The sequence below is a fragment of the Pteropus vampyrus genome, unplaced genomic scaffold (genome assembly GCF_000151845.1).
Source record: "Pteropus vampyrus isolate Shadow unplaced genomic scaffold, Pvam_2.0 Scaffold156, whole genome shotgun sequence".
Taxonomy (NCBI): Eukaryota; Metazoa; Chordata; class Mammalia; order Chiroptera; family Pteropodidae; genus Pteropus; species Pteropus vampyrus.
Window position 1 is genome coordinate 487,780 of NW_011888937.1, and position 27,653 is coordinate 515,432.

The following is a 27,653-nucleotide window of genomic DNA, read 5'->3' on the forward strand; positions in this document are numbered from 1 at the left end:
GTTACATTGTAATTTGTATAATATAACCCTATTTTAGTTCGTTTAAAGAACTGCAAAATTGTATTTGTGTGTATTACGGAGCTTATGCTTGGGAGGGAACGGTTGAGTTCAGGCTCTTAGCATTGGTTCCTGAGAGTGCTGGAAGGGAAAAGAGCAATGAAGAGGCAAATTAAAACCACTGATATATCTTGATGTTATTTTACTTGTTAATAATGAGCATGTATTTCATTATTTTAAAAAATTAATTAAAAAATGCATATATGTTTAATTTCTGGTAGTGACAAAGTTCTATTTTGAAACAGACTATTTCTGTTTCATCTGGCAGTCGTGTTAATGAACAGTGCCGTAAACTTAGGCTGGTGGTGATTGAGAAAGAGAAAAAGCAGGTTTGATAATTGGATTATATATTTTAGTGCTTAAGTTGCATAAATCTTGGAAATTAAATATACACAAAACTGATTTTCATTTTTGCTCAGCCTCTCAAAATCATTTGTTTCTAACTGATGTATACAGAAGACAACATAATTTGATTTAGGAAGCAAATAGAAATAGCCTTCTCAATGTTATATATGTGAAAACAGTGGTTTAAAGGGAAAGCCATACATCGTGTACTTTATTAGTTGCCCCAAGAGAAGCCTTTCTTACTACTAAAATATGAGCTAGTTGTTTGGAATGAAATCTGTGAGTGCATTCTTCAAGTATGATGGCTTCTCAACTATGGTTAATAAAATACATATGTAGTAAAGTGTTAACTTTATGTTTGAAATCTGAAAGACTTGGCTTTTGAAATAGTACATATTACTATGCTGCCTTTTAAAATAAACCATATTATATCTGAAATGTTAATTGTTTTCATTTCCAAGATTCAGTCTGGTCCACTAAAAATCTCAAGTGTATCAGAGGTAATGAAAGAATCTAAACAGCCTGCCTCACAGCTCCAAAAACAAAAGGGAGACACTCCAGCTTCAACAGCAGGTACCTATATTTAGAATCATTCTTTTAAAATTATTTGACTTTGGGTAGTGAACACATAATGCAGCATACACTTGATGTATTATAGAATTGTATACTTGGAACCTAATAATTTTATTAACCAAAGTCACCCCAATAAACTTAATAAAATTTAAAACAACACAAAAAAATTGTACGTAAATAAATTGTTTTAATGTATTTGTACCCATGGTTAAGAGGGCGGCCCTTCCTCATGAATGACTCTTCTAGTCCCTAGCTCTAATCTTGGGGAAGAATTATTTTCACTTACCATTTTGGCTCATTTTAGGGATGGAGAGGGATACGGAATTGGGCTGGATGGAGAGGGATACGGAATTGGGCTTTATTATTAACAGCTGCTGAGTGAGGTAACAGCAAGAATTGTCTTGCCTACAGACTTTTTCTTTTACATTTTTTCCTGACTCCTAGCGTTTTCCTCTCTTTAGATTTTAAGATTTATTCTCTTTTCCCGCCTATTTTTCCTCTTTCTCTTTCTTAGTGATGAAAGTGTCTGATCTAGTCTAGATCTGTTTGTAGATATTTTTTGCCTAGATTACAGCACTTACCTAACTAACCTGTTCAGTAACACATTTGAATTTCTTATGTTTCTCCTTAGTCATTTCTGTCCTTGATTAAATCACTTGATTTTCTTCCATTGGGCAAATATTTACTATCTGCTGTGTGCCCAGCATTATTCTACGCACTGGGGATATAGCAATGAACAAAATAGTAAAAACAAACAAACTCGGGGAATATTCCTTAGTGGTATAGGATGTCAGACAGTGATAAGTGTGGGAGGGAATATTATGATTTTAAATAGAGTAAAGAAAGTCTCACCTGGAAGGTTTCATTTGAGCAAAGACTACAAAATGATGAAAGAACGAGTCATTTAAAACGCTAGTGGGGAAATGCATCCCAGGCAGAGGGATCAGCTAGTGCAAAGAAAGGCTTGCTATTTTCTAGCAAGAAGCAAATGAAGCTGGAGTGGAACAAGAGGAGGACAGTAGCAAATGAGGTCAGAGAGGGAGCAGAGAGCCTGTTGGGGTAGTCCTTGGAGGCCATCATAAGAATTTTGCTTTAAAAAAAAAAAAAGAATTTTGCTCAATATTCTGAGTGGGATGGGAAGACCTTGGGAGGGTCTGAGCCAGAGGTTGCTATCTGACTTTTATTTCAATAAGATCACTGACTATTGTGGAGAATAGATAAGGGACCAATGGCAGAGGAGGGAGACCAGTTAATAATGGGTTTTGTGATAAATGGGACCTTAAGTTTATTTAAAATTTTTTTTCTCCATTTTGTTGCCTTCCCCCCTCTATTCCACTACTAGAATTATTCATTTTCTCTTCCATCAACACTCTTATTTATAATTTACAAGCTCTTGATTTTCTTTCTTTCATGTCTATGAAATGATTTTCTTTCTTTCATGCCTATGAAATGATTTTTTTAACTGAGTTTTGTTCTTCACTAACTCACTGTCTCTTCACTGTGAACTTCTCTTTGTGTTTAAAATTGTCATCCTGTTCTTGCTCACACCTCTTTCATCTCTACTACTCTTCAGTTAAAAAAGATTTTTTTGGTTACTTTCTTTTTCTGCCTTCTTCATTACAGGCTCTTTTTTTTCCTTTTTAAATATTTTTCTACATTATGTAAATCTTATGTGCACTTCTCATATATTAATATTTAATACCACTTAGTGCTGTTACTAGAAGCCTTGCCTGAGAATAGTGATTGTTAAAATGCAGGTGGATGCTGACAAGACTCCTTTCCCTTTTGCCTTCCCAGCTGTTGTCCATCTTGTGTGGGTTTGTGTATGTGGTGGATGGTGCTCCTGTCTATTTGTGTGTTTGAATAGTGGCAGCACATGCATTTGTGTCTATGAGGAGTCAGATACGAAGTGAGTGGTGGTAGTAGATTCCTGTGTGTTTCTGTTAACCCAGGAAACTATAACTACCACGAGTAACATATCTTTATAGCACCCCAGAGGCACCTCACATTATTTCTGCAGCAGGTGATACACTGTTGATTCCAGCCCCTGTGGTTCAGCATGAAGAATCTATAAAAATTGATCACCCTCAAATTGATGAAGGAAAATCCAAGCCTGCAACTTCAGGTAGTTTACTTATATTTGTGATTTTATAAATGGTATGTTCATCAGAACTATTGAATGCCTAGACAACCCCTACACACTATGTAAATACACCTTTACAGTTTGAAGACTTGCTTTGGGAATTTTAAAAATTTCAAAGTCTGAATAAATCTTTGAAAGCAAGGATTTAAGAACTGATCCCTATTTCTTTATGTTGGAATTATTGAGTGATAATGTGGTTTGAGAATCCTTATCACAAAAATGCCCAGTTGATATAGCTGGCAAATACAAATGATGGTATTTTTATATCCCTGTGAGCTGTTGAAATTCTGTGCTGAAACTTGATTTCCTCTTATTTACTTTTGCTGCAAGAGAAAGCATCCTCAACTTCTGTAAGGGAGCGACCACCTGAAGAAGTTGCCGCTCGCCTTGCACAGCAGGAAAAGCAAGAACAAGTTAAACTTGAGTGTATGTAAACCAGACAGCTTCTTAAATCATTGGGGTCATTTCTGTCAGTTGCTCTCTTCTTGAGCCATTGGCACAAGTTTCTCATCTATCAACTAACTATCTGTTGGTTCTTTTGTTTCTTTAGTGGCATCACTCTATTCACTACCTTTATTTCATCATTTGTGTTCTTTCCATCTAGACTTCATTTACATCTAGGTTGTTCTTAGTGTATAGTTGGTGAAAATTCCAAATAATATATGTCCTTTCTCCATTTGTTTTTATTATGGTTAGTGCTGAAGACGTTTTATTGTCTGGTGAACAGAAATTGTTTGTTTGCAAATTGCCTAAGAGTCTTTCAATTTATTTGTGCAAGTCAGAGTGGCTCACACACTTGTTTATTACGCAGTCACTGTAGTAGCTCCCTTACCTGACATTGGTGAGGGATGGAATGCTTTACACATTGCTGGTTTCCAGCTAACTGAAGCATATTTCTTCTTAAGTTTCTATTTTAATGTTTTGAGGGCCTAAACAAAGAGATTTGTAAAAAAATATTTTATGTCTTTAACAAGGTACATGGAACATAATTTATTGTACTATATTGCATGTTGCAATATAATGATGTCTCTGGAGGTAGTGGGCATGTAAATTTTTGCTAGACTGACAGGCGTTTGTTTGAAATTCTTATGGAAGGTGTTTATGGTTTTGTTTTTTGTGTCTCCTCACAACTTATATCTGTTTGTCTTGCTGCCTTAAACAGGGTAAAGGCCAGATCTTTTCTTTGGGCAAAGGCGAATTCTTTACTACACAATCTTGTTGGGAAGAGTTTGCATAGTGTAGAAAGATGTAGAAAATGAAGACAGCTGGTAAATGCATATACATACACAGTATGTCAATGTGGCTCGTTGGAATCAAAATTTGAACCTTGATTTGGTTTTGTTATATTCTCCTCTGGCTAGAAGATTAAATGAAGAGTCACCTGTTTCCTTGCTCATGTTGGTTCTGCCCTCTTCAGAGGAGGCAAATTTTTTAGAATTGTGTAAAGGGTAGAAGGGACAGAAGGAACATAGATGTAGAGCATTTGTTTGGCTGCTTGGATTTTGTTTTTTTGTTTGTTTGTTTTTTTACATTCTCCTGAGTTTGTGGCCATGTTACAAATAGTTGAGAATGTTGAATAAATAACTTCTAAATAAGTGAAGTATTTCTGTTTTTTCCCACATCTTAATTTTTCCTGAATTCTCTCCTACAAATCAAGATCACTTTTTTCTTTTCTTTTCATATTTTCTTTATTTTTCACTTTTTTCCTTTTATCATATGGACTCCTTGAAGTAAGTGGTAAATTTAAGGTGACGATATCTCCTGTTTTATCATGCTCCTTTATCTTTCGTTTTGGGAAAAGTGAAAAATTTCAGAATTTTGTATGTCTTAGTTTTCTCCTAAACTTTACTTTAAAAGTGTGTGTGTGTACATGTGTGCGTGCATATGTGTGTATATGTAAAAATTTTATCAAGAATCAAAGCACAAAAATCAGCAAGTTTGACTACATCAAACTAAAAAAGGTCTGTATAGCAAAAGAAACAGCAAAATGAAAAGGAAACCTATGGAATGGGAGAAAATATTTGCAAACCATGTATCTGATACAGAGTTAATATCTAAATTATACATGCAACTCATGCAACTCAATGGCAAATAAAACCCCCACAAAGCCAGTGAGTAGAGCCCTGAAGAGGGCTTCCAGCTGGCAACCCAATCTTCAGGGGTCTTTGGGCCTCTGTAAAGTGGCTTAACTATTATTTGTGCTTGAATGTCCCACCATTATTTATGCATGTTCCTCTGTAGCCTCTTTCTCTCTTTATATCCTTTTGTCTTCATTTGAACTTCAATCTTATATATATGTTTTGATATTTTCTTAGTATTAGTTTTCTCCTTTTATCTGTGTTGCAGAGGTGCCGTGTTTGGTTCGTCAGATTCCATTTGTCCATCTCTAGCTTATGCTTCTTTTTGCTCAAAATCCCTTTTTGTTTTTATCTCACCTGCCAAATATATTCCACCCAACCATCCACCCCACCCCACCCCCCGCTTTTTTTTTTGTCATCTGGTATCTGATATCTCATTGGCCTTCTTTCTTCAAATGACTCTTTTTCCATTTTGATATTATATCTAAAATTATCCCTTGCTTTACTTTAAAAAAAAATTAGGTTTCTTTTTGATTCCTGAAGCAGTATATTGAAATGTGATCAGCCTCTTGAATACTGTTCTCTGCTATTTTTTGAATCCTTTGTGGAAAAATACTGTCCATTTCTAAGCAAACCTCTCTCTCTCTTTTTTTTTTTGTTTGCATGTTATCTTGCTTGTCTTTTTCTTTCTCTTGTCTGTCTCTTATCTTCTTATAGCTTGATAATATAGATAACTTACTATGAGTATCCCTTCCTGCTGAGGAGATGAAAATTAGTACCTCTTTTTCTCTGTGGGATCCATACAATTATTTAAAATGAAAAAATGCTGATGGTAATGCTGAATTTATAGCATCTAATAGGTAAAAGGGGCTATAGTGCTCTAAACCTTGTTCCTCTCATTTGAAGTAAATGCTAGCCTTTTTTAAGCAGTTTTTTTCTTTTCAAAATAAAAAGTGGGGTTTTTTTTTTAGGTGTCAAAATAGTATAATGAACCTCCACAGATCCATCATTCAGATTCAGTAATTATTAATATTTTATCGTACTTTTAAATGAAACTAACTGTAAATCTGTATGTTTTTTGTTGTTTTAACACTTTTGGGGAAATGCAGTAGAAAACTCAGTTGGAGAAGAGTGAAATTTTAAAATAAAGACATTTAGAGGGAGGGATCTGTTATTTAATGATTCTTTTTATTTCAGCTCTAGCCAAGAGCTTAGAAGATGCTCTGAGCCAAACTGTCTCCATCACTCAGCAGGCCATCATAGCTCAGAATGCGGCAGTCCAGGCTGTCAGTGCACACGCCAGCATGCTAAAAGCGGCCATGGACAATTCTGAGGTGAGCCAAAGAGTGATTAGACATGTAGTATTTCAGAAACTGATTTCTTCCTCCTAGCATGAGCTTTTTCTCACTAAGCAAGGATAATCTAAAGTAATTGTCTTAAAAAAAAAATAAGAAAAACTTTTAAATGTTCTTTTTAATGAATGTTATATGGTGTTTTATCTCAGCACTGATATGGTGCAAGAATTAGTTCAGATTTGCTTTCATATCTTAATAGTGCTTGAATGTATTTGTTGTTTGCTTTCTACTTTTGCTTTAAAATCACCAACCATTTTTAAAAATAAACTCTTTATTTTGAGATACTTTTAGATTGACATGCAGTTGTAAGAAGTAATACAGAGATCCCATGTCCTAAAACACCATCTATATTACGTGCTTATGCTGATTATTTAATTTACATTGAACACTTCAGAGAATAAATTAATTACATTGAATTAAAAAAGTACTGCCGGGACTCAGTAATTTTCCTTTATAATTACATTCAGTTATTCAGTATATAAAAATATATCTTGACACCAAGTTGTTATAAGAACAAAATACATAAACTATAAATTTCATGGATCAGGATCATGCCTGATCAGTAAAGTTAGTCACCATAACTGTGTGGTTTTTAAAAAATTTAAACACTTCACATTGTTTTAATCATATAATCATACATCACATAAGAGTTAAATTAGACCTTTGATGTAAACAGCCAGAAACTACAAACTTTGAAAACTTAAAATTCTTTTTGATTCAAAGTCCAAGAAAATTTTTAATTTCAGATCAGAATTCAATCAGAAAAGTGGAAAACACACAGAAAATATTTAATAATATTTAATTATATAGATGTGGCAAGGCTGGAAGTTGCATAATATTAGGAAGGTGGATTTGAACCCAAGTAGACCAATATCTTTCAGGACACTGATTAAAAGCTTTAAATATCCATGATACTACTTTGATGGAAGGCTGTATGAGAGAGTAGCTCCTCTTCCCCAGTGAACACATAACCTGTAGTGCATGTGGGTTAAACAGTATGAAATCTACTGCAATCAAGATTTTACAACTAAAGAACACCTTGTGGTAGCAGTTAACTGCATTAGAGAGAATTAGCTAGTATTATAAAATAATCAGAAAAATGTATGAATAAAAGTTTTGAAATGTACAAATGGATTCCAACTTTTGTGTTTTCTATAAAGAAGCTGCATATGCACATAGGCTCTATAGTACACACTAAAGTACTTTGTCAAAGCAGTGTTTGGAAACAATTGGACTTGGCTGGATTGTAGGGGAATCTGGTGTCTGTTTTATGTGGAAGCTTATCCTTGGACCTGTATAAGGAAGACTACCTTTAACAAAGGGAGACACATTTTGGCACCCAGATATGCCATTAACAAGTGATTTATAAGTCTTTTTGAGTGAGTTATAAAGAGTTTTCTTAATGCAATACCAAGTTCTTCTAACAGCATACTCTAGAATCTTGGAAAATTTGTTATACTTGACAAAATATTGACATGGCCCAAACTAACATCCTTTCTAAATGTATTTTATTTTGCAAGATGACTAAGGTGGCAATTCACTGAAACATCAACTTCATTATTCACACTATAAAATTAATTTGCTTTGTCACTTCCCAACAATTTATAGAACATAAAAAAGTGAGATACAAAGATAGAAGGAAAATACCAAGTATTTCCTCTAAAAGCTGAGATTTTTAAACCTAGAGTTGGGTCTGTGGATAGACTTTAGGGGCTTATTGGACTTCGATGGAAAACATCATTTTCCCTACCCTCAAGACCTTTTCCTTCAATTATGAATATTGGCAACAAACCGCAGTAACGTTAGTACCCATAACTTTGTCACCAATAATAGAAAGCACAGGTATTTTCATATCACTTTATGGTACTTGAAAATCTTGAGATATCATTTATGTTCATCACTACTTCTAAATTAGGATATTTATTAGTCCTACCAGTAGGTCTTAATTTCTGTTGCACAAAATTTAAAAAATATAATTTTTTATGACCATCTTTCAGTGTAAATGAGTTCCTTTGTAATCCTCTAAGCATTTAAAATGGTATTCTGAGAAGCTTCCTCAGGCTGCCACTGTGGTACAGTGGCAAGGTTAGCACTGCCTTGAGGGACTTTGATTCTTTAAACTACTGATTGACAGTAGAGATACCTTTAAAATAAGACCATTCTGGATGACTTTGGGAACATAATGGAGAATTGATTTTGAATGACCAAAAAATCATAGGCGTGGCTTTTGCTGAGCTCTCCTCCCAAAGCAGCAGGCCTGGGACTGCAGAGGCAGAACTACTTGTATTTCTCACAAGGAAAGATACAAGTTAGACATCCATGGCCCAGGACACCTTACTAAGATGACAGGCATGTTCTGGCTGTGCAGCAGCCCCTGCAGTGGCCCTCCTTGGTAATTTGAAATATAATTATTGAACCAATTTAGTCACTTTTTCCCCTAGATAAAATTATTTTATTCTTTGATAATTTACTATGTTCCTGTTCACCTCCCGGGTACGAGCACAGCATACTTTCAAGATAAGCCTTACGGTGCTTTTGCTTCATATCTAAGCAGAACATATTCACTTTATATGCACTTGGCAAAAGGAAAGAGAGAAAAAATTCATTTAAAAAAGTTAGCAGTTAATTTAAAAATAATTTAAAATAGTTTAGACAGTTCCAGACAAGATCCCACTCATTGTATATATGATGAGGAATGTGGGGAGGATGGAAGCTGGACTCTATGCCTTCGGTGATCTGGGTTCTTGCATCTCGTAGTGTGAGTGTCTTGCTGCACTGAGTGTGATTATAGTGTTAATTATAGTGTTGCAGGTGGGGTTTTTTGTTTTGTTCTTGTTGTTTTGTTTTTTGGTATGAAGTGGCAATCATTTCCAACGCTGGAGCAAATCCACATTAGACCTGCTTCAGGAGTTATAAAGAGAAAGTTTTATATATATTTTACATTCTATAAAATTCACCTTTGGGGATTGACATTATTTGATTTTTACCTTACAAATTACAGAGGTTCATTCTTTAGGGTAATGTTTTAGAGGAGTAAGGACCATACAAATGTGTAAGCATTCTACTTTAAACTATGATTTTGGTAGATAGACCTGCAGTTAAGAAATTTTTAAGTGCTAGTGCCTCATTGACAAATGATTTAATTAACAAAATTCATGAAAAGTTAATTTTTTCTGTTTCATATCTCCTTTTGAGAGTCTAATAAAAATATCTCTTATAAAATGCTCACATGCACAGAAACAATCTTTTACAGTTTTGATGGCAGGGATAGTTGATGAGAAATGGTTCATGGAAACCTTTGAGCCTAACCATGAACCTTAGATTAAGAGTTCCTACTCTGAATAATGACATTTACCTTTGAATTTAATGTCACTTGTTTCTGCATTTGGTCATGTTGGTCTATCCTATGACAGTAATAACAGTTATTCCTGTTTACACAATTAAAATTTTTTTTGGCGGTGATGGGATTTGGCTCTGTTTATTTTTAAAGAATTATTTTACAAAACAGTTGACCTGCAATATTATATTTGTTTCAGGTGTATAACATAATGATTAGACATTTACATACTTTGCGAAGTAATCACCCCAATAAATCTAGTAACTAAAAATTTTTGTTCAGATTGCAGGTGAAAAAAAGTCAGCACAGTGGCGCACTGTGGAGGGTGCATTGAAGGAACGCAGAAAGGCAGTGGATGAGGCTGCCGATGCTCTTCTCAAAGCCAAGTAATTACATGGACTTTAACAAGTAATTAGGGCCTCCTGGTGGCTTTCTTTGGGCTGGTTGTTCTTTGTACTGTCTGTATAAAAAGAGGAAGCAGAGAAACCCTTTCCTCCCTTCATCTGTTCTTGATCTATTTTGGTATCAAGAACACAGGTTTAAAAGTGAGAGAGGGAATAAAATATAATTAGACAAAAATAAATTTGACAGAAACTTATATAGGAATCTTACATAACAAGCAGTTTTTCTTTGGATTATTGCTTACATGATACATCTTTACAGATTTCCTGAGATTCTGCCTTAATTTCAAGATTTTTCTTGAATGGTTCAAGCAGTTTTATCAGAATTTAGAATATCTTGCAATCTCTTTGCCTTAACTACCAAAGTAGTCATATATAATAGGTTAGTTTTATACCACTTTGACCTTGATTCCTGGAAGTTGGCTAAAACTAAGCTCAAGCAAACCAAGTACTAAGTCATCCTCTGAGAATGGAAACCTACCTTGGAATATACGCTCTCATCAACATAGTGGAATTGTTACTTGTCATTTAAGATTGCTGTCTTAAGATATTTATTATTGATAAAAGAAAGCCTTCTAATAAAACGAACATATTCTTTAGGAGATTTAAGACATTATGCTCACATCTAGACCATGGGTCATGCCTCTGAGCCTATGTTTTGTGGTGGGCAGACTACAATCTATCCAACTTGTGAAACATTCTGAATAGCAAGGGCTCCCCGACACCTAGCTACTTGCTCAGTGAGCTTTTTGGTCTCCTCTCTTGCTTTTGCCTTCTTTATGTGCTATCTCATTGGCAGGGGAGTTAGCCTAATCCTTGCAAAAGCTGCTGTTTATTCATGTGGCAGGCCCTGTGCCAGGTACTTCTTATGAATTGCCTCTAGTCCCTATTATACAAGCATGTGCAGCAAAGGAAAAGCTGATCTGGGAGGTAAATCCAAGTCTACCTGGTCCCGAAGCCTGTCTTTTCCTGTACACCACTTCTCCGGTTCACTGTAGTAAATCTAGCTTTTGACTGAGGTGTTTTCAGTTGTTAGGAAAACCTCTCTGCCTATTGAGTAATGTTTTTCAAATTATATTTTTTTAAAAGATTATAAATAATTATATGTTATATTGACTTCAACCTCTTTAATACAGTTGACAAGGAATACTATTAAATCTTTGTTTTTGTTTTATTGGTTTCCAGAGAAGAGTTAGAGAAGATGAAAAGTGTAATTGAAAATGCAAAGAAAGAAGAGGTTGCTGGGGCCAAATCTCATATAAGTGCTGCAGAGGGAAAACTTCATGACATGATAGTTGATCTGGATAATGTGGTACAAAAGGTGTGTTTTTTAGGTCTTTTACAAGTATTTTTTACTTTTAAATATAACCCTTTAGTCAAGTGATTTTAAGAATTCAGGAAAATAAAATTCCTACTCTCTCTCTCCCTTTTCCCTTGCAAAGAATATTGTTACTAATTTTAAAAACTCGACTTGGACACAAAGTAGATTGTTCAGTATTGTTGATACTTTTTATAATAGATAACATTTTTTGTTATTATTACTTATGAAAATTTTCATTTTCTGGCAGATATTCTGTCTGCACTTGTGATCTGTATGACTGGTTGGCTGTGACCCAGAGAAAGATGGATGGGGCACAGTAAGCTGGGAGAGGCCTTGCCTCATGGTATTTGAATAGAATTAGAAGGAAACAAAGACAAGGCTTATGTTCCTTTTTCTGAGCAATAGATTTCTCTCTTTATGTTGTTTATATATTCCCAACAAAATGTCAATAAATAAATGAATGGAACTTCTGTTTTTTGGAGTGTGTATGGTACTTTTTGCTCACTTTAACCACATATCCCTTGTATTTGTTCAGGTTGAAGCAGCTCAGTCTGAGGCTAAGATCGTGTCTCAGTATCATGAGCTGGTGGTCCAAGCCCGGGATGATTTTAAGCGTGAACTGGACAGCATTACTCCAGAAGTCTTGCCAGGGTGGAAAGGGATGAGTAAGTACAACTGAAGTGTTGGCACTTTTCTCTTTTTGTTTTTAACAACTTACTTCAACTCTCTTCATCTAGCCCAAACCCCTCCGGCATGCATATCTCACTTGGTGTACAGTAAATATTTTCAACATTTTATTTCAGTCACAGCCATGACAAGTGACACACCTGTGACAGTACTCTCATGGTTTTAACTGTAGTGGACGTAAGTTCCAGCTAGTGTTTAATTCCATCATCCGTGATTCCATTCTATTACTCAAAAAAATTTTTTTTTTGGAATCTAAGTGAGAGTGACATAACCTTGATTGTATTAGAATATTATATATATGTAAAGTTGTTCAAAACCGTTGGTACTTTAAAAATATTCATAATGAATTACTTAGGCACACCTTATGACTGCTGTGTGACAACACTGTGGTTGTAAACTCGCCCAGGGTCACTGCACTGAAAAGGAAATTGGCTGTGTGGCTGTCTCCTCGCAGATAGCTCAGACTGAGGGAACTTTGATGATTAAGCAATATACAGTGTAACAGCATATTATAGTCTCATTTTCCTGAAGTGCTGTGAGGGTGGTAAGAATTAAGAGGTTACCAGTCTTAACACATCAAAATACTATTTAAATGCCATTGTCTGTTAGAAACTGAACATTAGGTAGGATCTGAAGAACTGGTGTTACAGGCCTTTCTGGGTTGAAGATAAGGTTGCATCATGGCACCACAGCTGGTCTAAGGAGCTAAGGTAATAAAGACCAGTATAGGAATTTTATATGTATAATGGTCAGCCAGGGAGATTTAACAAGAAGTGAAGTCAAGGCTGTCAAAAATAACTGAGACATTTAGTTAGTTTTTTTGACTGCAGTTAATTCACTTAAGAGGGAGATATCAGACTCATGCCAAAAGAAAAAATAAAAGCAGTATTTATAAGAGGGGATAAAGTGCAGAAAGACAGTTCAGTCTGGGAACAGTGACTCTTGTTTGCACATCATTTAAACTGACTAGCAGCTAGTAAAGAGGGCAGTGTGAACAGACTGTCCTTGAGCAGGCTTAAACGGCATCTGCACCATTTCCCTCATCAGAATTTCTCACGGGCTGTGCTTCATTGAGGTCACCCCAGAGACTTTTCCTCTTGCCCCCCTCCACAAGTCACTGTACCACATTATCTTATTTTATCCTTTTGAAATTCTTATTCACTTGATTTTGTAATTGTTATGTGTCTCTATCCATTAGGTATAAGCTCTTTGGCATAAATGTGACATTAGTAGATAATGGAGTGTCTAGGTCAGCTGAATTAAATGAAATAAGGTTGAAAAGGCAGGACAGCCTTTGTCTGTGGAGAGTTAGTTATGGGTGCTATCCCTAGGAATTTGCATTTTCTCACTTAAAATATTTGTCTTTGGTCTTCCCACTAGGCTAAATCCTACTAATTGTCTCATGCTAGCCTTAGAAGTTTTTAACTTTTTAAAAATTCTTTTGCTGATTTTGAAAATGCCTACTGATAAAACATGAAAACATTGAAGTATTAGTTCTCAACCCAGGCATTTTTGACCTCCGCAGAGGGACATTTGGCAATGTCTGGAGATGTTTTTATTTGAGGTTTACACCTGACATCTAGTGGGTAGAGGCCAGGGATGCTGCTAAACATCCTACAGTACACAGGCCCCTCACAAAAATAATCATCTGGCCCAAATCGTCAGTAGTGCCAAGTTTGGAAAACGAGCATTAAAGAAATGTATCACGTACAAAGTGAAAGTCCTGTGCAATGCAATCTCTGAATTACTTTTTCTCCCACAATCTCCATTTAATATTTTATTAATTTTAAAATAGATTATTTACACAATAAAAAAATTGAAAAGGAAAAAATGGCATCTGGTGTAGTTTGCCTTTTACCCCTGCCTGCAGCCACAGTTTTTCCTCCAGTGTTACTGACTTCTTGTGTGATAATAAAGTACTCCATGATTACCCCAATCCTTAACATATATCCTCACTGCTAAAATCTGAACTCATTTAAGACCTATTCCAAACTCATTAGTACTGGTTGGTATTATCAGTTACTTTGCTCTTATTAGTCTTATTTCCCTAAGTTATAAATTTCCTGGTGATATTCATTTGTATAATACTTTTTCTTTGTTTTCATAGCTGAGCACAGTGTCAAACATACAGTAATAGCTAACATAATAGCAAATACAATAACATAATAATAGCAAACATAATAATAGCTAACAGAACATAATAAATATTCCAAGTGCTTCATTCGTATTAACTTATTTAAATTTCATTACAGTCCTGTGAGGTAAGTGTTGTTGTTATGTCCATTTTATAGATGAGAAAACCGAGACTCAAGTTAATTCACCCAGGTTTGGGGATAGAGCCAGGATTTTATTCTTATCCACTAACCCCTCACTGTTCTCTGCCCGATTGCTTTGTATTGGTGGTATAAGATCCCCTTTAAGGTGTTTGAGGAGTTTTTGATGTGATTGTAAAGATGAGGAAAATACATTTTTATGAGAGTTGAAGGTATAGGGAGGGATGCCTAGGGACAAGGAAGCTAGTTAAAAGCTGCTTGAGTAATCTGAGGGTGAAGTGATATGGGCCACCCTAGTATGTGTGCCAGGAGCAGTGAACATGAAGAATAGGAATGAATCTTATATGTAATCATTTAGCAATTGATTTGTTGAACCATGAGGTATAGTATCTAGTGAAGTTGACGATATATACACTCCCTGATCCAACGGTTCAACTGCCAGGTACGTGGTCAGGAAGACTCGCATGGGTACTTAAAAGATACTCGTAAAAATGTTCGTAGCAGCACCATAAGAGCAGAAAAATCAGAAACAGCTCAGTGTACTTCACATATAGCAGTGCAAATGAATGAACCAGAACTATATCTCTCAAACATAGATGTTAAGAAAAACAAAAAAAGTTGCAGAAGAATACATAGAGTAAAATACCACTCGTGAAGTTTAAGAACATAGAAAACAAAACCATATATTGTTTAAGGATGCATACATATGTAAAATATAACAAAATGAATGATAAACACCATATTCAGCAGATAGCCCTGTGGAGAAGGGGGAGGAGCCATTAGGAAACGTGCATGTGGCTGTTGCCAGGGTGAGAGAATGGTGTGCAAGTTATAAATTGTCAGTATTCCCAGGCCACCTTTTCTTTATTGCTTATAGGCTAGTATTTATAGCCATATTTATATGCCGTGGTGAGACTGACATATTATTTCTCATCTTGTCCGTCTTTGCTAGTTTTTCCTTCAACATTAGGACATTCCTGTTTCTCTGGTTAATACTAGATTAAGTGGTTGAAATTCAGAGCCATTTTGGATGAAAAATACCTGTCTGAACTTACTGGATCCAGGGGTCATACCCAGGATGTTAAGAAGCTCATCCTGACTGGCAGCTCCCCTCTCCCATCAGGTGTTCAAATAGTAGCCGTGTCGGAAAGCATCATCCAAACTATTCAAAATATTATTTTTCTCTATCGTTGAATCAGGCGGTCATGGTTCTTAGTTTAATTTGTACAGGTTAAATGCAAATTTAGTGTGAGTTCACTGTTTTCACATTTCCAGAGAAAAAAAGATATAATTTCTTAGTTATTTGAAATGTTAGTAGGAGTGTGGTACTGAGAACTGTGTCTTAGTGAAATACTCTATGAACTAATGCAAATGGAGAGGATAAATGAGAATTAGTTTCTATGTAAAAACGAAGTTGATTGTTTTAGCAAAAATAGTTAGAGATGAGTCCCTGAAAATGAAAACTACTTTTAATATCAATGACTTATTTTTTAAATCTTAGAATTTACCTTGATTTATATTGTTTTACAATCTTTTTGAATTTTAGGGGAAAACTCTCTTGGTTTGCTTTCTAATATTAAAATAAGCTTTTTCTACTGGTTTCTCATTCCTTCTTGTTTCCTTTTGGATAGTCCTATTATTAATGATTGATAACTGAAATATGTATATTCTTTTTTTTCAAACTTTTTCTTTTCCTTTGTAGCTGTTTCTGACCTAGGTGAGTAATTATCTGTCTTTTATGTTTAAAGGCTTTTGTTTTGAATCTTAAAAGACTGAAATCTTTCTGTTTTGCCTATGATTCTTATATGTTAAACCATCTAAACAAGATAAAATGGAATTATGTTGTATGTGATAAATCTGATTTGGATATTTTTCACATCGTCACTCATCTACAAAAATGTTTTACGAAGTGATTGGAAACTTGTAGACGTAGCTATATTATATATACATATGCACACATATTATATATATGATATGTAGATGTATATACATACATATAATATATATTTAAGTGTTTGTTTTGTAAAATTTCAAACATATGTATATACATACATATAATATATATTTAAGTGTTTGTTTTGTAAAATTTCAAACATTAAAAAGTCGGAAAAGAACTGTAATGTACTCCTATGGACCGACCTATCACCCATCTTCTGCAATTTTCAATACATGACTAGTTTTGTCTCATATATTCCCACAGCTTATTTTGAAGCAGATTCCAGATATCATACTCTATTACTTGTAAATACTTTCAGTATGTTTTTTTTAAAACATCAGTATACCATTATCATACCTAAAACTAATAATTCCTTAATGTCATCAGATGTCTATTCTGTGTTCAGATATCCCAATTATTTTATAGAATGAGGTTTGTTTTTTTTTTTAGTTGTTTTATTCAAATCAGTATCCAAAGGAGTTACACATGTTGAATTTGGTCAATAAATTCCTTAACCCCTACTTTGTTTTTTGCTTTTCAATCTATTATAGAATAGAGTCATTTATCATAGTATTTCTCACATGCTGTATTTTGCTGTTAGAGCCATAATTTTTAAACTGCGCTAATAGAACACTCCTGGAGTGTGAAATTGGGAGGAAAAGAATGTTGAATCAGAATCTTTCAAATCAGAATCTTTGGGCATGAGTATTTTTAAAAGCTTTACAGGTGATTCTGATGGACAACTCTGGTTGCAGATCACTGTCTTAGATAATATCATCTGTTTAAGAAAAAGTATACAAACTCTTATTAGGGAAAAGTCTGAGAATTTGATTTGAGTTTTAGCAGAAAAGAGTCTTTAATTGGATGCCTGTTATGACTAATCATAGTTATGCATAGATGTGATTGTATATGTAAGCTCTGTCTTTTAGAGGCAAAATTATAGTGAGTTATTAAGCCAATTTATAATTAGTTCAGATTAGAAGTACTAATTTGGGTACTTGGAAAAGAACTGATTAATATACTTGAAGGCCTGCCAAAATTACTTTGCTTGGGATTGAAAACACCATAACAATTGAAACAAGTTACATTGTAGATGTATAATTTTGGCAAAATGATTAACAATTTAATGTGGTTTCTCTTTAGCTGACAAGCTGTCTCCTGATGATCTGAACTCCCTGGTTGCTCATGCACATCGTCGCATTGACCAGCTAAACAGAGAGCTAGCAGAACAGAAAGCCACGGAGAAGCAGCACATTGCATTAGCCTTGGAAAAACAAAAGCTGGAAGAAAAGCGGGCATTTGACTCTGCAGTGGCAAAAGCATTAGAACATCACAGGAGTGAGATACAGGCTGAACAAGACAGAAAGGTAGAAGAAATGAGAACAGTAGCCTAACATAAAGTGAATCTGACTGGACTATCTACTTTTAGAGATAATACTAGCAGTCACCGACTGTAAAAGACTAGATGGAAGTCATGTCAACCTACCTCTTGAATGGTGTTTTTGCCCTTGTGCCAGTCAGAACATCTAGGGAAGGATTAATCTGCTGGAATTCTTTTATGTAGAGCAGATGCAGAAGTGTAAGAAAGTAACACGCTTCTGTTATCCAGGATTAGCTAGCTTATCTTTTCCCAGGGGAGCTTCTGCCCCTTGAAGCAGTGCTGAAAGAATCTCTGTTGGATGCTGAGTATATTTTTCTCTGCCAATGTTTTTAAATAGTTGGTGGTTAAGAATGGATGGAATAGCTCTTTAGTCTTCTCTCTGTGCACATCATACATTATAGGTGTCTGTAAGCTGATCTGGAACCTGAGTACTCTAATACTACCTTCATGTCCTCTTGGCTGCACAAGCCGACCACTCCCTCCTCCTTGAAACTCTTCCTTCCCTTGTCTGTGAGAAGACTACATTGTTCTAGCTTTTCTCCCACCTGCTGTGGCCACTCCTTGGCTTCCCTCTTTGCTCAGCCTCTCAAATACTGGCACTCACTGACATGGACTCCTAAACCTCTTATCCATCTAAACTGTCTCCAAGTGCTCTTAACTAGTCCTATGGCTTTGAAGTGTAAGTATTATCTGTCGCTTGAGACATTTATATTGCTATCTCCGACATCTGCGTTAGCTTCAGTTTCCCGTCCAGCAGCCGACTTGATATCTCCACTTGGATTTTCAGTAGTCGTCTCAAACTCAGCATATTTAAAACAATTTTCTTGATTTTCTCCAGTTGGTCTCCCAATCCCTCCCTCAACTTGTTTCTCTCTAAATAAACCTCCATCTACCCAGTTGCTGAAGCAAAAAAGCATGCTTAGTTTTTCTTCCATCAACTTTCACATCCGGTCCATTGACAGATCCTATCAGTTTTGCATCTGGAGTAAGTCCCATGTCTGTTCACTTTTCTTTTTCCATTACTACCATCTTAGTCCAGAGTATTATCTTTACAGGTTCCATGTTTTCATACCCATCTTTCTTTATCTATTTACACAAACAAATGGTTCTTATGAAAAACGTTCTGATCAGACACAAGGCTGCTGAAGATCCTCCACTGAGTGCCCACTGCATTTAATATAAATCTTTTAAATTCTTAACCTATACCAGTAAGGCCTCTTGAGCTTATTCCTGTTTGCTGTGAGCTAGGCCTCCCTTACTTCACTTATTTACATGATATCTTGTTTTGGTTTTGTTTTGTTTTTTTGTGGTGATTTGGTGCCTTGACTATATCTTTTGCCCTGGGGTCTTTGCTCTGCCTGGTACATTTGTTTTGATTCCTGTCTTTAAACCTTAGTTCTAAGCTTGGATGTCACCTCAGCACCTCCTTTCTTATCCCTTCAATCTAAAGTAGAGCCTCTGTATTACTTTCTCTCACATTGCCCTATTTATTTTCTTAAAAACAAGTATTATAGTCTGAGGTGTCCATTTTGTTTACTTGTTTACTGTCTGTCTGTCTTGAGCACCACTGCATCCAAGCATATAATAGGCACTGCCTGGCACAGAGCTGGCACTTCATAAATGTTTATGCCCTGACTGAGTGGATTCATTCATTCATTATGTTGTTTCTGAGAATAAGTACCTTAATGAATTCCAGGTAATCAGTGTTAAATAATTTGCAGTATGACCCATGGCTAATTGTTAGGCAAGACATTATATATGCTTTTCATAGTTTTGGTTTCATTTAGTCTGTGTTGAATCTATATATTAAAATAAGCAGTTTCAGAGCAGTTTTCTTTATTTAGAAGAAATTGTGTTCAGCACCTGCCAGATATTTATTAATTTTCTTAACAGCTTATAGATGAGAAAATGGAAATGGTAATTTCCCCAAGGTCACACAGATGGTTACGGTAAAGCAGTGTTTTATCTCAAGTCTTTTTATTTATTTTTTTCTGCGTTTTTTTCCCTCTTGTTTTTTTCCCAAGTCTTTGTAGTGATTTTTTTCCCCCGTGATCTGGGATTTGGGAAATGACCCTATTTGCTTTATATAGGAGGCAGCCTAGTGATAAGGAAAAAACAGTTTTGGAGCCAGAGAGACCTTGTTTGAAATCTGATTTTTGCTACAGCTGTGTGACCTCGTTTGACTCACCTTCCAGCGTTCAGCTTTTTGATTCACATAAGAAGAATGTGTATGTGTGCATGACGCATCATCGGGGATCAGGACATGGAAGCTGCTATAATCATTGTTACTAGTTTTTTTCTCTTTTTCTAAAAGTGTATGTGTAGAATTGGGAACTAATCATTACTGTTTGGTTTTGCAGGTAGAGGAAGTCAGAGATGCCATGGAGAGTGAAATGAGAACCCAGCTTCGCCGACAGGCTGCTGCCCACACTGATCACTTACAAGATGTTCTCAGGGTACAAGAACAGGAACTGAAACATGAATTTGAACAGGTGAGGACCCATTAGAAGGCATCAACCTCCTTTTCCCCTTTCCTTTAGTAACAGTCTCTCTTTTCCTTTTAATGTGCTCTGTGTGTCATTCCTCTGAGGAGATGGAAGAATAGGGAAAAGTTTCTAATGGTACCTACTCTTGGTGGAGTGAGGCTTTTATATATTTGCAGAATTGCTCCTTTTTACATAAAGGGGTGCCCCTGTGTTACTGATAAGATGTGTTTTGTATCTTTGTCCTGGTCATTTAGAGCTTTCAAAGCTTTAAGAAGGGCTGGTACACGGGGTTTCAAAAATGCAGATAATAATACTTGACACATGTAGTTAATGAATGAATCCATTCAGTCAGTGCATAGATATTTATGAAATGCCAGGCAGTGCCTACTATATGCTTGGATGTAGTTGTACTCAAGACAAACAGACAGTAAACATGTAAACAAAATGGACACCTGAGACTGTGGTACTTATTTTTTAAGAAAATAAATAGAGCAATGTGAGAATTGACACTGCTTTATCCCTACAAGCTCCTGTGGATTACATGGTAGTTTTTAGATATTTATATCTGAGGAAATTTCCCAGAAACATTAAGTTTGGAAATCATCAAGATACCTTTAATCATAATTAGTTTTTACTCAGCAAGTCATTTATAATATATTAATTTATTATTTCATCTCACAAAAGGGAAATGAGGTTTTCTACATAAGGAAATCTTCCAGGAAATTGAAACTTATGCCAATATGAAAAGGCATTTTATTTTAAATTCTATTTGATGGGTGTTTTTCTAAGAAAAGTGGATGCATATATAAGCTCTTAAATAGAGGATATTGATACAATTTAGTCTAGTTATTATGTTTGTATGGTAGTACAGTTACTTTACTTTCTAAAGTTGGCATTTTCTCATTTTAATAGCCTTCTCTATTCTCCTGTTAGTCTGCTTCCTCCAATATTAGGTTCCATTAGTAAAATTTGTAGAAAGTTACACATTAAATATGAGTTTTAGGAAATTTCCAAACCTTACACATAATGTAGGTATTTCATGAGAACTCTTTCTGAACTTCTAACGGCCCTCTTTTTTTTTGGCGGTAGCAGTTGCTGGAAGACTTAAGTGTCCTTACATGTCCATTGAGGTAGCATCTTGTTTTCTGTACACTATGTTTTATTTCAGGACCTGTCTGAGAAACTCGCTGAACAAGAACTACAGTTTCGTCGGCTCAGTCAAGAGCAAGTTGACAACTTTACTTTGGATATAAACACTGCCTATGCTAGACTGAGAGGAATCGAACAGGCTGTTCAGAGTGAGCACGTGGGCCTCTTAGATAATTTTATTTAATCCAGCTTCCAATGAGGATAATGGGATACATGCATTGACATTAAGGCATAAATATGCTGAAGTCACTCTAATAAATTTTATTCATTTCTTAGAAAATTAGCCCTAGGTTAGGTAATTTTGGAATACAGAGAGTCATGGGAGGAAATTTAAAAGAATTTAAAAATTAAATCTTAAGGGTTGCTTTATAGTGTAGTCTTTAGCACGTCTGCTTTACACGCAGAAGGTCCTGGGTTCACGCCCCAGGTGGAGCCCCGGACCGTACCCCAGGTGTGACAGGTCCCAGAGGGTGCCAAGCCCTGGCGGGGGGGGGGGGGGGGCAGGGGGAGGATGGGACAGGGAGCCAGGCCCCGGGGGCGCCTGGCCCCAGGTGCACGCAGCGAGGAGGCCCCAGGTGCACACAGGGAGGAGATGCCCCGCCTTCAGAGATCCAATTCTTAAGGGGAAACGGCAACATCCATAGGTCAAGGGTAGAAGTTGGAGGAGGAAATTAAAGAGGAGAGAAAAAAATTTTAAAAATTAAAATTAAAATTAAATCTAAATAAGTCGAAGCTTTACTTCTTATATGACAAGAGATCACCATTTATGAGGCAGTTTACTCAGCACACTTTGGTTATGTCTCATGTGCCTTGAGTGGAGCAGAAGATCAGTGTGGTCCTACGCTGTGCTCCATGCTGTGCTGACCTGCCTCTAGGTCTGTAGTCAGAGGGGTTATCTGCAGGTGACTTGCTGATTCCACTCAGTCAAATGGACAGTAGATATGCTGAGGCCTCTATGTGCCACATTGAAAGGGAAATGTCTTAACAATGAGGATGTAGATAAAATGGGTTTGTTTGGGATATTATGAAATCTTTTTTGTCAGATAAAGATAAAAATAAGATAAGTTTCAAGATCCAATAGTCCATTATTTATTCGAAGTCTCCCATCCCTTTTTAGGAAGTTTCTGATGGCCTTAGCATAAGTCTCAGCCTAATTTAAATATCATGTTTCCTTCTCAGACATTTCCGCAGATAAATATCTGAATTAGATGCCATGCATTGTCCTAGATGTCACAGGAAGACAGAAGGGAGACTCAATTGTGCTTGTGCACATTAAGTCCTGCTTGTTTTCTCCACTGGCTTTAGGATAAAAGGTCCTCATCCAGTTATGTTGTGGCTTGTTGCCTCCTATGAAGAAGCCAGCTAGAAAAGAACACCTCAGGGCAGGGGGGTTGGAAAAGGTACTTTCTGGCCCCATATTTCACATGTGTGGATTTAGCTTGTTGAAGATATATCAGTTCTCCGGATGTACAAGTAAGACGTGTAGTCATGTGAAAAGAAAAATGTTTTTCTTTGCTTTTGTTTTCTTTATAGGTCATGCAGTTGCTGAAGAGGAGGCCAGAAAAGCCCACCAACTCTGGCTCTCGGTAGAGGCATTAAAGTACAGCATGAAGACGGCATCTGCAGATCTGCCCACTGTTCCACTGGGTGGTGCAGTTGAGGCCATCAAAGCCACCTGTTCCGATAGTGAATTTGCCCAAGCTTTAACCTCCGCTATCCCTCCAGAGTCCCTGACCCGTGGGGTGTACAGTGAGGAGACACTTAGAGTCCGTTTCTATGCTGTCCAAAAACTGGCCCGAAGGGTAGCAATGATTGACGAAACCAGAAATAGCTTATACCAGTATTTCCTCTCCTACTTGCAGTCCCTGCTCCTCTTCCCGCCTCAGCAACTGAAGCCACCAGTGGAACTCCGCCCTGAGGATATAAACACATTTAAGTTATTGTCATATGCCTCCTATTGCATTGAGCATGGTGATCTGGAGCTAGCCGCAAAATTTGTCAACCAGCTGAAAGGGGAGTCCAGACGAGTGGCACAGGACTGGCTGAAGGAAGCCCGCATGACCCTAGAAACTAAACAGATAGTGGAAATCCTGACAGCATACGCCAGTGCCGTAGGAATAGGAACCACTCAAGTGCAGCAGGAGTAAGGCCTAGGAGGAATGTTGTAAAGTCCTATTTCTTGTCAAAGGAAATCCGCAGTAATACATGAAAGGTTTGCACCAGGGTCCCTGAATTATCTAGAAAGGAACAGGTACAAATACTGTTCTAAATGTTAACACTTGTTGCATTTGTGTTTCCACTTGCTATCATGTCACTGAACTCCCGGAGTGCTTTTTTGCAACTTGTGTAACATTTTTCATTTTTCAGGTTTTACTGATCAGGCTTATGAGCCAGTCAAAATAATGTTTGTGATCCCTATTATTGATTTTGCCCTTGGAGCAAACTGAATAAAACAAAAATACGAAAACTGAGTAGCTTATTCCTTTTCAAAAGGTGCCCTTTCTGGCTCAATGTGTTATAAAATTTCCTTAAGGAGCAGCAACAGCAAAACTTGAAGTCCTGTGCACTTGGTTTCCAGGCTGTGAAATGGGTCCCAAAAGTCCAAGGCTTGTCTTGACGCTGACAGTTCTGGTGAACTGATTCCTGCTGGTCAAACTCAAGAGAGATTTATAAGCCAAAATGCCAGACATATTTACAACTGGAGATATGTCATCCCTAGTGGTTGAAAGGCACTAGAAATAATATCGCAAACTTTGCTTGCTACTAAAGAAAAAATACTTTATATTGGGTCCTAACAAACACATGCACACATATATACCTGAGTTTCTTGAACCACTGCTTCCCTTTCTACTTGGGATGTACTGTTTTCTGGCCTATGGCATTGAAAAAATGGTGTCTTTCCTACCCACAAATTAATTCAATGGCCCTCAAAATAGATTGCAGCTCAGTTCTGAGACACTAGGGATTGACCTTGCTCCCTTCTGGCACCTGGGCTGAATCTCTTCATTGAAGTGGAGCTGCTGAGCCTGGAATCTTAAAGGGATTGAATAACTATGTGGTATATTTGAACTTTCTTACTAAATTCACTTCTCTGAAGATTAGGAGAATTGCCATATTGTGTAAACATTAACAAATTCCTATTTTTTAACTCCATAAAAACTCCCCCACACACATTGTAATTTTTGGGGGAGGATTTATGTGTTCACAAGGAGATAATGAGGAAGCACTTTTGAGAAGCATCTGCAAATCATGAAAAAAGGGGAAGGAGACTCATTTCTGCAAGTGTACGCCAGCCCCTGGATTTGGATTGTTATATTCAGGACTGCATGACACTTAACCTTGTTCTTTGACTTATGAATCCATTGGTCTATTTTGGCCTGGAATGATGTTAATATTCCTTATGTTCCTCCTTAAGTGGATTCTTAATTCAACAAAATACATCTAGTTTCTCTGGAACCCGTGCTTTTTGTAATGTCCTTAATTTATGCAGGTAGAGGCACTCTTGGCACTGTGGGCTACTAAGTTTTTACTAGAAGATAATGCTGTTCTGAATTCATCCTTTCTTCCCCTTTGGCATGAAATTGCAAAGCACATTAACTTGCAAAGCTGACTACTTAACCTACTTATATTAGAAGTGTTTGTAATTTGTCTTACTCATGAAATATGTAAAATATTAGAGATAAGGAAATCTAAATTTTTCTAGGAGCTTGGGAATAACTTCCTTCAGATGTGATTATCTGAGCTGAGAAGCAATACAGAGTGCTACTTTAACTGTAAATCAAAATAATGAAGCTTTGAAAACTTTAATAGTTCCTTTAGCAAACCTCCCACACCCCCCACTGCAAATTGGAAAATTAGGATGACGTTGAAAAGGGGACTCTGCTTGGCCAGGCCTTGATTTTCCTTCCTCATTCTTAAGAGGTCACTTGCAACCTTTCTAGTGAAAGGGGCCTTTACCTGGGTTTTCAGTTCTATTTGGAGGTGGAATCCAAAGGGGCAAGGTGGGGGGAAGGTAGACAAAGATAGCCTTGGGCAGTTAGAGCAGGGCGCTTCATTCCATATTTTTGTTTAAACTCCAAGTGGTTAAGTTACGCCTCTGCCATTCCCGACTGGATCATAAGAAGCCTAGTCATCACTCCTGTGTTGCATCTTATATTCTCAATGTTTTAGCCTTAAATTGGGTCCTCACTCCCTCCTGAGTGCTGTTGAACAGTTCCTCAACATTTTAAACTCATGCCTCCAGATTTAACATTAAAACTGATATTTGCTTTACTGTTCTTTAAAATCAGTGTAACAAACTAAAAGATAATTTTACAGTTGAAGGTATACTATATCCCTTAGTATTAAATCCTCTGCTCATTTTACAGGTTCTGGATAAAAGCAGTCTCCAAGTCCCAAAAGTCCCACCAGTTTTAAGGTAACTTGCTTGAACTCAGTGCAGAACTGATGATTTAACATTAAAAGGGAAATAAAAAGGTTACGTATTGGGCAAATCAGTCTTCATCAGGTCCAGTGGTCATCATCTCCCAGAATCAAGCTGAAGCTTCCCTGATTTCCTTCCCGTTGGTACATTTAGAAGCCCTAAGGTGGGTGGGGGAGCGTGAAAAAACAAAGGAGGGGAAGGAGGGTTTCCAGGCCACTCCGCCTTTGTCCATGTGGGAAGGCGATGTGGTTTCGGTGGCTTGTTAGTTTGAGCTAGCTATATGGACACTACTCTGGGGTCTTCCTGAAGAGGAAGGGGTTCTGGAAGGATTGTGAGGCAAGAGCCAGTGAAGGGTGCCATTGTGATAATAGTCCACTGGTATTGGTGGCAAACCTTAGGTTTTCCTGGGAATAAATTATATGATCTTTACTCTTCTTAGACATTCTTAGTTTTCAAAAGTAAAATTTTGCTGAGTTGCACTCTGAACTTTTCTTGGGCTTGATCTCCAGCAGTCTTTCGGATTCTTCTACAGAGCCCACAGCTATGCAAGATGCTGGACAGCATTCTTTTATAGACTAGGCTCTTTCACTGCCCAGACTCTGTGTACCTAATATGTGACCAAAGTAGCAACCAAACAAAATATACCCATTTCTCTGGTAAATCACCACTCTGTCTCAAAGACCTAAATGATTATATAAAATGTGCGCTGCCCACCCATGCTCCTAGTGACTGCTGTCTCACAGCATAACCTATTTCAATGTTTCTCTAACTCTGACTGTGACCAGCAGTAGAATAATAATATCATCACCAGGTACACTTAAACACCTACATGCATATATCTACTACACGGGGAACATGTCACAAACTTTACTGAATGCCAACATAGATTTTCTAATACATCTCACTAAAATATCCATCACACACAAAAATTGATTTCAAACCCTGTAGTTTGAAAGACCTAAGATAGTCCATTTTATTTTGAGTCCTCAAGTGTTCTGTTGGACCAAAAACATTCTAGTCTCTAAATTCCACACTGGTAATTTCTAAGGTGACACTGAAGTCACTGCACACACATGCAAGACTTCACTTTACCCTTCTGTTTCTCATCGGACTCCCTTCTATTCTTCTGATGCTCCAGTTTCTCCTGTTCTTTTCTGATAAATTTCTCAGTTTCACTACCCTTAGTTCCCAATTTACAAAAGGCCATTGTCTAATTTTTTTTTTTTTTTTTTTTTTTTTTACATATGGCTGCTTTATACACTATTGATGCTGACACCTCAGCTGGGGCACCATTAAAACAGTACATCCCCTTTCACTGCTCCAAAGCTTTTCAAAACTTGATTCTGATCCTAACTGGATCTGAATTGTAACTAAAACCTTTCTCCTGTTGTTTAAATTAAACTGAGTTTCAGGTTGCAAATACGTTTCCTATATAAATATCATCCAAATCTATAGGTCTCACTGACTTCTATGACAAAAGAATTGTTAAGACTTCTATGTGAGTAAACTTAAAAACGAGGGGTCCTACTACATCACCAAGAAGCCACTCATTTTGATAAATGCCTTTTAGGGGTATGGTACTTATATATTTGTATTAAAAGTGTAGACAGTAGTGAGGTAGAACAGACAGCAAATTGAGAATGCCAACTGAAAGCAAAAACTGGCAGTTTACTAACTTTGACATGGAAACATAGAACATCTTTTACTA

The 27,653-nt window shown here is 36.6% G+C and overlaps 1 protein-coding gene across 8 annotated transcripts in view; it reads left to right on the top strand.

Annotated features, from left to right (window-relative positions):
- IMMT (inner membrane mitochondrial protein) overlaps positions 1–23,993 on the top strand; it is a 37,194-nt gene extending 13,201 nt beyond the window's left edge. The window contains exons 4-15 of one of the 8 annotated variants that reach the window (XM_011369799.2): positions 864–975; positions 2,996–3,100; positions 3,449–3,544; positions 6,394–6,530; positions 10,171–10,274; positions 11,475–11,610; positions 12,146–12,275; positions 16,273–16,287; positions 17,650–17,873; positions 20,248–20,379; positions 21,542–21,671; positions 23,056–23,993. In XM_011369799.2, the coding sequence (XP_011368101.1) occupies positions 864–975; positions 2,996–3,100; positions 3,449–3,544; positions 6,394–6,530; positions 10,171–10,274; positions 11,475–11,610; positions 12,146–12,275; positions 16,273–16,287; positions 17,650–17,873; positions 20,248–20,379; positions 21,542–21,671; positions 23,056–23,669 (1,935 nt within the window). In that variant the 3' untranslated portion in view covers positions 23,670–23,993. The remainder of the gene's footprint in view (positions 1–863; positions 976–2,995; positions 3,101–3,448; positions 3,545–6,393; positions 6,531–10,170; positions 10,275–11,474; positions 11,611–12,145; positions 12,276–16,272; positions 16,288–17,649; positions 17,874–20,247; positions 20,380–21,541; positions 21,672–23,055) is intronic. The other 7 variants (XM_011369800.2, XM_011369801.2, XM_011369804.2 and 4 more) reach the window with 7 other exon arrangements.
- Positions 23,994–27,653: the final 3,660 nt, after the last annotated feature.